This window comes from Bidens hawaiensis, unplaced genomic scaffold (assembly GCF_021521415.1).
Source record: "Bidens hawaiensis isolate Kalapana, Puna unplaced genomic scaffold, B.hawaiensis_p1.1 tig00035426_1, whole genome shotgun sequence".
Classification (NCBI taxonomy): Eukaryota; Viridiplantae; Streptophyta; class Magnoliopsida; order Asterales; family Asteraceae; genus Bidens; species Bidens hawaiensis.
Genome location: NW_027505366.1, coordinates 58,383 through 67,999, shown reverse-complemented (window position 1 = coordinate 67,999; position 9,617 = coordinate 58,383). Strand labels below are relative to the sequence as shown.

The following is a 9,617-nucleotide window of genomic DNA, read 5'->3' as shown; positions in this document are numbered from 1 at the left end:
TGCGGAAAGCTATGCAAGGGCCACTGAGGGGACAGGGGAAGACAGTAAGAAAGTTGATGGTAATAAGGGAGGGGCGAAAGGAACCAAACGATCAGCAGATGTCGGGGTGCATGCAGGGAGGAAGCACATAAGGGGGCAAACAAGGAAACATGCAAAGTGTGCGGAAAGATGCACGGTGGTGAGTGCAGATGGGGTAAGGGTACCATCGCTTGTCTTAAGTGTGGTAAAGCTCATGGTGGAGAGTGCAGGCTTGGATCGAATGTGTAACATCCTAAAATTTATAATGTTGAATAAAGAAAGTTACGTTTAGTGATTTCGCGTTATTAATTAATTAATATCGAGTAAAGAACAGATCATGGATTTAGATTAATTGAGATGGGTTAAATGAGAATGGGCCTTAGGTCCATGGGCTTTAAGGGATATAAATATCCCCTAAACCAACCTTAAACCCTAAACCATCATTCATTTCCATCTTATTCTCTAACACACTCCAAAACACACACACACCACACACCGCCATATACGGCCGGCGGCCGAGAGAGAGTAAACGATTAGTTGTGATTAAACAAGTTAAACGAGATCCAAACGAGCACAAAAGGTATGTTCTTGACCTTTAAAGTTTATGTTTTATTGAATGTCCTTAAGCTTAAAGATCCAAGCTTTATAGTATATACGGGATATATATACGAACGAAATGGTTAGGGAACGTTAGTGGGTGATGTCGAACCATAGCAAGGGTATTAAAATCGCCAAAATGCGTGATAAAAACCAAACCCGTAGCGAACTGGGCAACTTCGCCTGCGAACTGGGTAACTTCGCCTTCATGGCTTAACTTCGTCTTCAAAGCTTAACTTCGCCTTCAAAGCATAACTTCGCCTACGGCCAAGTTCGCCTAATTGATAAATTCGCCTACGGCCAAGTTCGCCTAACTGATAACTTCGCCTAAAGCTAAGTTCGCCTAAGGTTTAACTTCGCCTAAAGCTAAGTTCGCCTAAGGTTTAACTTCGCCTAAAGCTAAGTTCGCCTAAGGTTTAACTTCGCCTAAAGTCAAGTTCGATTAGAAAATAAATTAAAAACCTAATGAAAAATGTGTTAAGACAGTTAATGGAAATAAAATTTTTCCAAGCTGACCTGGCAGCTCGACCCAGCCAGGGGCTCTGCCCCTTGGACCCTACTAGGGGCTGTCGCCCCTAGACCCCGCTGCCAGGGGCGCTGTCCCCGGACCCCCGTTCGTTGTGGGTCATATAAAGATAGAAATACAACATGAGTAGTAGTAGTTAATTGATACGTGTAAATATTATACAGTTAGCCGTGCACAGCTCAAGAAGGGAATAACTATTAACGGAGGGCGTAACAGGATTCAGGTGAGTTTCTAGCCCCATTCCTTGTTATGTTTTCGGGGCTGTGTGCATACTCGATGTGTTTGTTAATACATTTATCCTAAGTGATAAGTGTATGCCATATGTGATATATGTGATGGATATGAATGATTGCTTGTCGGTACGCGAACGATCTTCGGATATTGCGCGTACTGTCAGGTTAAAAATAAAGGTACGAATATTATATATCGAAGATGTATGAACATTACAAATGAATACTTGTCGGGCGTGAACGATCTTCGGATATTGCACGTATCGACAAGGGGTATGGTTGTTAAATGAATGATGTAAAGAACGCCTAGAGTGTTCTTATGCTATAATGTAATTATTGTATATGTGAAGTATGTGTATACAGGTACACGAATGGTATGTGAGTTCTACGTTCGACATAGTAAGTTAGGATGGCAAATCCCTCTAGCTTCTGTCGGACATAGACTCGGCTGGTGATGGCGTAGTTAAGGACTGCGGGCCTTATACGTAACGTAGATGATAGATGTAAACGTAGATAGGGATGTTGGGCCTTATACGTGTTATAGATGATAGATGAGAACGTAGTTAAGGACTGTGGACCTTATACGTACTTCAGATAGGCATCAGCATAGGAAAGGATTGTGGACCTTATACGTGCTGTATTTGTGTTGTGGTAGCATAGGGGAGGACTGCGGACCTCGTACGTGCTATGAATTAGGTTGCAACATAGGGAAGGACTGTGGACCTTATACGTGTTGTGGATGTAGGATGGTATAGGGAAGGACTGCGGACCTTGCACGTACCCTAAACGGTGAACATAGGTAAGGACTGCGGACCTTTTACGTGTTCACGACCTTGAGTACAGGTATAGACGGCGGACTATGAACGTGCTCTCGGTAGACTGAGGTTAGTGATTGTAGATATGTATGTATGTATGGTAGTAAGTATGTATGTAGAACAGAAGGGTAACTAGTTAAGTATGGATATGTATCTTCGGATATGTATGTATGTGTATGTATTGTATGGCGTCCGATTAACTAGAACTCACTCAGCGTAGCTGACTTTTAGTATGCACGCAGGTGAGTAGAATGAGACAGCTAGCTTGAGCGGGCACATGGTGGGCGAATAAGAGACTGGCATCTGAATACTCAAGATGTTTTAATGTAATTGACGTCTATTTTGAAAGCAAGAATGTTTAATTAAGGCAAGTTTTGGATTGCTGTAACGTTTCATGAAAGTTTTTATATTCCGCGAAAGTTTTAATGAACTCTGATTTGTAAGAACTGTGTTTATGAGTAAATCCGACGCGAAAGTAGGGCTACCGGGTTCGGGGCCTTACAGAATGCATGTTACAAGTGTGGAGAGGTGGGGCATTATGCTTCAGAATGCACTCCAAGGCCCGCATGTTACAAATGCGGTAAAACTGGTCACATGGCAAGAGAGTGCAAAGGAACGGAGGCGAGATGTGCGAACGGGATATGAGCATCGGCCGAAGGAAAACTGCAGAGAGGAGCGCTTGATGAAGGAATAATTGCTTAGACAATAGTTTAATTTCGTTTTCAGTATGATTACCTAAGAACTTGTTTTGCGTTAAAGTTTAAAACTTATGCTTATATATGACGTGTAATATAGCGAGTTTGGTTATGAATGATTATTTATGTTATGATAAAAGGTCGTGCTATACAATGGTGTTAAATGGTAGGATGAGCATCGTAATAGACACCGTTGTGTTTTTCCTTTTAGAATACGATGGCTGGATCTAGGGCAGCTGTAGGAGCAGGAGGCCGCACGGGACGTCGTGGTAGGCCTCGTCGAGTCCAACGACCTTCGGTAGAAACAGCTTCCAACACCGGAGCTGAAGGAAGCGCAGCTGAAAGAAACCCTGAGAACAACGAAGGAGTTCAACTCGATCCCTTAATCCAAGCAGCTATTGTCCAAGCAGTAGCCACAGTTGTGAAGAATATGAACCCGGAGAGGTCTGCTGGAGACCGTGAAAGAACTGCTGAAAGGGCGGAAGGAAATGGTAGGAAAGATGATGAAGGAGAAAGGGAGGCTTCGAGCGTAGTGAGGTCTGTGAAGGCTGATGACAGAAAGAGGGGCCGAGATGGGTGCAACTATAAGTCCTTCAAAGGATGTGACCCGCCGAAACTGACTGGTTTGGGGGACGTAATCGCTACTCTTCAATGGATAACTGCCATGGATAAAATTATCCGAATCAGCGAGTGTCGTCCCGACCAAGCTGTCGGTTATGCCCTCCAATCGTTTGAGGAGGAGGCGATGTATTGGTGGGAAAGTGTGGAGCAGAGAAACACCCGGGATGAGATTAAGGCCCTGAGGTGGGAGGATCTGAAAGAGCTGGTGATGAAGAGGTTCTGCGCTGATACCGAAGTTGAAAGAGTGGAGATGAAGTTTCTGAACTTGAAAGCGGGAAAGATGACTCAACGGGAGTATACTACTGAATTCAACCGCATGTCTAGGTTGGTACCTGACTTGGTGAACACCGAAGCTAAGAGGATTAAGTGTTACGTAAGGGGACTTCCGCAGAATGTTCGCACTTTGGTTAAGGCTAGTAAACCCGCAACATTTGACTCGGCCGTGGAATTGGCCGATATGGTTTATGGGGACCTTGCCATATGTGAAGAGGAGAAGACAGAACCGAAGAAAAAGAACCCAACCCCATAACCAAATAAAGCCAATGAAGTGGATCCACGTAAGAAGAAGGCAAGGCAGGAGGAGTTCACCGCTTGTGAAAAATGTGGGAAGAGACACCTGGGAGAGTGCAGAATGGGATTAGGTGTTTGCTACAGGTGTGGAAGAGCAGGACATTTAGGAGTGTAAGGATTACCATAGGTGTCACAACTGTGGAGGGCGTGGACACCTAGCAAGGGATTGCAGGAAGCCGAAGGAAGGACAGGAAGCAGAGAAGAGTGCTTAAGGTTTAACAGTTTCCCCTTATGTTTTGAAAGACCGTTCAAAAAGGCTAGTTACTAGCCATAAGTTTAATCTGTGATTGATTTACTAATGACTTAACGTGTGTTTTATGTACTATTTTAAAGTTAGACTGGAGTTGTCTAAATTAATTATGCTAAGAAACTGTTATGAGATGATTATGGTTATGAATGATTGTTGTGTGGTGATAAATGTTATCTTAGACAATAGTGTTAAGTAGAACAAAACGTGGTCCCTTGGAAGGACAAGACGATACTTGGTACATCGAGGGCCTCATGGACAAGCTACCTTAATAGCTAAAACACATGAACATCACTCGATGACTACAATTCAGGAGTAAGAAAGATAACCCAGAAAGAAAAGACGATTAGGAAGTGTTCCTTTCACAAGGAATAAGCTAGGTTTCGGGGACGAAACCTCTTTAAGGAGGGAAGACTTGTAACATCCCTAAATTTCCAAGAATAATATTTAATGTATTATTCGTTAATAGTGGAAAAGTTTACTAGAATTGGTAGAGAAATGATGACGTAATAATAAGATGGTTCAAGTAGGCTAAGTAGATGAAATTATGGACCAAAAAGGAAAGATGGGCCTTAGGCCCATGGGCGTAAGGGAGTATAAATACCCCTTAAACACTAATCCTTTCCATTATTATCTATCGCTACACCATAGCCTACACCTTGAGAAAAAAACACACACCATCCTTTAACCCGACCCAAGATCCGAAGCTTGTTAGTGCTAAATCGTCGTGCCAAACCTAAACAACATCAAGACCAGCTCGTGTTTGTAGAACGAATCGTTTAAGGTACGTTTATATTTAGAAATCGTTCATATAAGTTCGGTTTGGTTTGGGAAATCATAGATCTTTGTTAGTATGATTAAAACGAATCTAATGAAACAAACCTTACTGAATTTGATTAGCATTTGATAGGTTAATTGTTAACATAATATAACCCGTAACTAGATGCACAAATCACACCCCTTAAACATGGATATTTGGCCGATTTGATGGTTAGGGTTTGTAGGCGCTGCATAGACGATTCCAATGATACCAAAATCATGATATTTCGTTAAGAATTGAAGGTTTAATTTCATAAACGCTTATTTTGGGAATTTTCCCTTATATAAATTACTTAAATATAACTAGAATAACCACACATTATTATTATTATTATTATTATTATTACTAGTATTATTATTATTATTATTTGGAAAAATATATATACAGTTGTATGTGAATGTATATATCCACAAACAACCTACAAACTCAACAAGCATTTTGTATAAAAACAATTGTACCACCAAACTAACCACAATGTCTGAACCACCCACCGCAACACCACCACCACCACCACCACCACCCAACGTGACACCACCATATCCTACGACCATCTCTTCGTACAAAAACCACCAGCTCAACATCATCCACAGCAGCACAAACACAATCCGCGAGTACCGCAAAGGCAACTGGACCCCAGAAGAAACCCTCGTCCTGATCACCGCAAAGAGACTCGACGACGAACGGCGCATCACCACGACTTCCAGAAGCCGCACGGGCGGCGAGCTGCGGTGGAAGTGGGTGGAGAATTATTGTTGGAACAACGGGTGCTTACGTAGTCAGAACCAGTGCAATGACAAGTGGGATAACTTGTTAAGGGATTATAAAAAGGTTAGGGATTATCAGCTTCGGTCACCGGCTCAGAGTCCGGATTACTGGACCATGGATCGAACTCAAAGGAAACACTTAAATCTGCCGTCTAATATGATTCCAGATATTTATGAAGCGTTGAACGAGGTCGTCCAGAAGAAGCATTTTCCTAATAAGATTGCATTTCAGAACCCGGTTTCGATCCTTCCACCGCCTCCGGTTCAGGCTCCTCCTCCACCAACTACAGGTATCATCTGCTCATCGGTGCTTTTTTAGTCAAGTATATTGCCATTAATAATGATAATGAAGAAACAGCATGGGAAATGTCAATCAAATAACATGTGTTTAACCAATATCTTAGAAAATGCTGCATTATTAATTTATAAAATAGAATGAATATACGATGTGTTGGCATTTATTTATAACAAACAATCTTATATTATTTTTATATTTTTCATTATGTGAAGTATAATAAGAATTTTAACGGAATTATATATTCTTACTAATTTTCATTATTGTTTTTAGTTTTTTTATTTGCTTTTTTTAGTGTAACTTTATTTATTGTAAGAAAATTAATAATATACTTATAGTTTGATAATAAAATTGTTTCACAAATAACTAAGATGTTATAACTCATTTTAAAAGTTATATGGGTTTGGTGAGACCCAATACCCGCTTATTTTTACTATAAAATTATTTCTTTTTTATAAATAATATCTTTTTAAAAACAAAAATCATATAATAATTTTTAGTATATCCATAATTTATAAGAATTTCATATCAATAATTTGGTGAGATTAATTTTTAATTTAATGAAATGTTATAACTCGTTTAAGGACTATCTCGGTTTGGTGAGACTCATACTCGTGTTTTCGGGTCAAATGAATGAGAATTCTACATTTATATATAATACAATCTGGTGGCTTGAGAGAATGTAGGGAGCAACCAGAGAACTTTTAAAAGTTTTGTTGATATATATTATTGATTTTTTGTTTTACTTTAATTTTTTAAGATATATCATTCTTCAATGTTTTTTTTTTTTTGCTTATACTGATATTTTAAAGTAGCTTATAGTTTATTTTATATTATTTGATAAGCTATTTTTAAGTGTTTGGATTAATTTATATTTTAAAATTGATTATGTGTGTTAATAATTAGTTAAATTTATTATTCTTTAATTTGTTAAAGTAATAATTTATTTAATAATTACTAATCTATCACCATTAAAGGGCAAATAAGTAACTTACACCCTTACACAAATAAACTTTTTCAGATTAGCTTATATAAGCTTATAAGCATAATCTTAAAAAAGTTAAACCAAACACTAAAGTTAAGCTTATTTTGTAAAAAAAAAAAACTAAAAAAGCTATAGAATTTGTTAAAAAAGATAGTCCAAACACCCCGTAATACTAGACGATCATAATTAATTGAACTGAAAACATTTGAAAATGACAAATGTTAGGCTATGCATAGTGGAGGAGTTACAAATTTGTGCAAATTGTGACACGTGTCACCCAGTCAGTAAGGGTGAGAATTTATTTTTGGAGTGTAATAGTGTAAGACCTACAAATAGTGTATATATATATATAACACATTAATAAAATAATAATATTTTTTTCTTTCTTTCGGCGACGTATCAATCCCGCCTCAACATCGCCCGAGGACGGTGTTCCACCCCATTATGCCCTCCAAATTCGCCCACTACATTCGGCCATAAAGAGGATTCATATAATTTCTAATTCTCTACGAAAATGTTGAAAAAGAATAAAATAACAAAATAACATGGTATAAATTAAAATAATAATTGAATGGTGGGGGATATTTGTCAGAGAAAAAAATAAAAAAGTTGATATGAAGTTTATGCGTCGGTTATAGAGAGAGTGAGATATATAGAGACAAGAGAGTGAGAGAGAGTAGACATATAAATATGTATAGAGAGAGAGAGATAATGTTGGTCAAAGATGCAGGTTTGAAAACTGTGTGACAGTAGAGTTATTGCATCCCTTCCATTTATTGTTCTTGGATTTTATACAGTACAGTCAACAGCTGCTTTACAACCTCACCATTTCATCAAGTACCTGTAAAAAGCTCTTCATCATGTGGGTCCCAACCCTTTTTGGTTAAAATATTATAGTTTTTGAAGGGTAGTGATGATAGTGGTCACTGCACAAAGATTCTTTCATTGCAAAATCTACTCCAATCCCATGCAACACCTAAACCTTAATATATTGCATACTTTGACCACGTACTAAATCTTTATAGCTCTTTTCTTTAATCATTGCTTACCTTAAACTCCTCGTAACAAACATGGGTTCAAACAAAATCCATGTCTTTTACTTTAGTTATCTATCATGGAAGAAGAAATTACACTCATAGTTTATACAATTTAGGGAAGGATATAGTTGGATAAACGTTTATTTGAAATGAGGTTAATTATATGATTAAGATATCATAATTTGATAAATAGTTTTTCTTTCTTTCCTTTTTTTTTAAATACGTACGGTAAAATTTTTATTGATGACCTATTAACCGGACGCAGATATAACAACAATAGCAAACATTAAATTAAAAATATTAAAGTTACACAAATCCTCCAATAACAAGAGGGAAGCCCTTAATTTCCTCAGTTCTTAATATATAGTAACATATGTAAGTTTTTTCTCCAATGGTCTTGGAGGCCAATAAGGTACTTAGCATGATTTAAGATTATTATATAGGACATATGTATTTATTTCAATATAAATGTAAAAATTATGCATGTGCATGTTTTTAATTTATATGGGCCTTAAAATTTGAAAATTTAATATTGTTAATAAATTGTTATTTTGATGATCCTTAATTGAAGTTGCTTGCTTTGAATGCACTTCAGAAGCGTCAGCCGAATCACAAGAATCACAAGGAGACGACGAGGCAGAGAGAGTCGACAGTGAAACAAAAAGGACACGGGTGAGAGACGACATAGGATCAGCCATTATAGGCAGCACCAAACTCTTGACCCAAACACTAAAACATTATGATGACAAAAAAGAAAAACGCCACAATCAGTTACTCCAACTTGAACAACAAAGGCTGCACTTGGAAGAATCGCGAAACGAAGTTAATCGTCAAGGCATTTCCGCGTTGGTCACATCGATTAATAAGCTTTCGGATGCGATTCATGAACTCATTTCAGACAAACGTACGTGACAAACCATGCCCATACATGGGATCCAATTTAGTCACTCAATATTTATTTATTTATATTAACGTACGTAAGATGATGGGTGTCTATTAATTGCATTATGTGCCTTCACGTATATATGATTGTTGGAACTCTAAGGTGTTCATTGAACTATATATTGATGTAGAAGTTAGAAGATATATAAGTTTATGGCTTCTGTTTTCTAGTCTGCTGGAGAATTATATATATTTGAGAAAACAGACAATTAATTATCTATACATACTATTAAATCAAGGAGCAATTTTCACATGTCACCATTCTAGGGTGTCCACATAGGATGTCACATCATTGCCAACTCACTAATTTCCTTTTATATTCTTGCCAAATCATTACCTACCCTATATTTAAACCTTAACAATTAACAAATTTTTAACCTAAACATATTTTCTCTCTTTCTCTACTAGACGGATTATTCTTCCACCATCTCATATACTCTTTTCATCTAGATCTA

The 9,617-nt window shown here is 37.8% G+C and overlaps 1 protein-coding gene across 1 annotated transcript; it reads left to right on the top strand.

Annotated features, from left to right (window-relative positions):
- The first annotated feature begins 5,613 nt into the window (after positions 1-5,613).
- On the top strand, positions 5,614-9,241 carry LOC143612714 (uncharacterized). The gene is made up of 2 exons (XM_077086631.1): positions 5,614-6,193; positions 8,792-9,241. The coding sequence occupies exons 1-2, from the start codon at positions 5,614-5,616 to the stop codon at positions 9,130-9,132; spliced, it is 921 nt and encodes a 306-aa protein (XP_076942746.1). The 3' UTR covers positions 9,133-9,241.
- Positions 9,242-9,617: the final 376 nt, after the last annotated feature.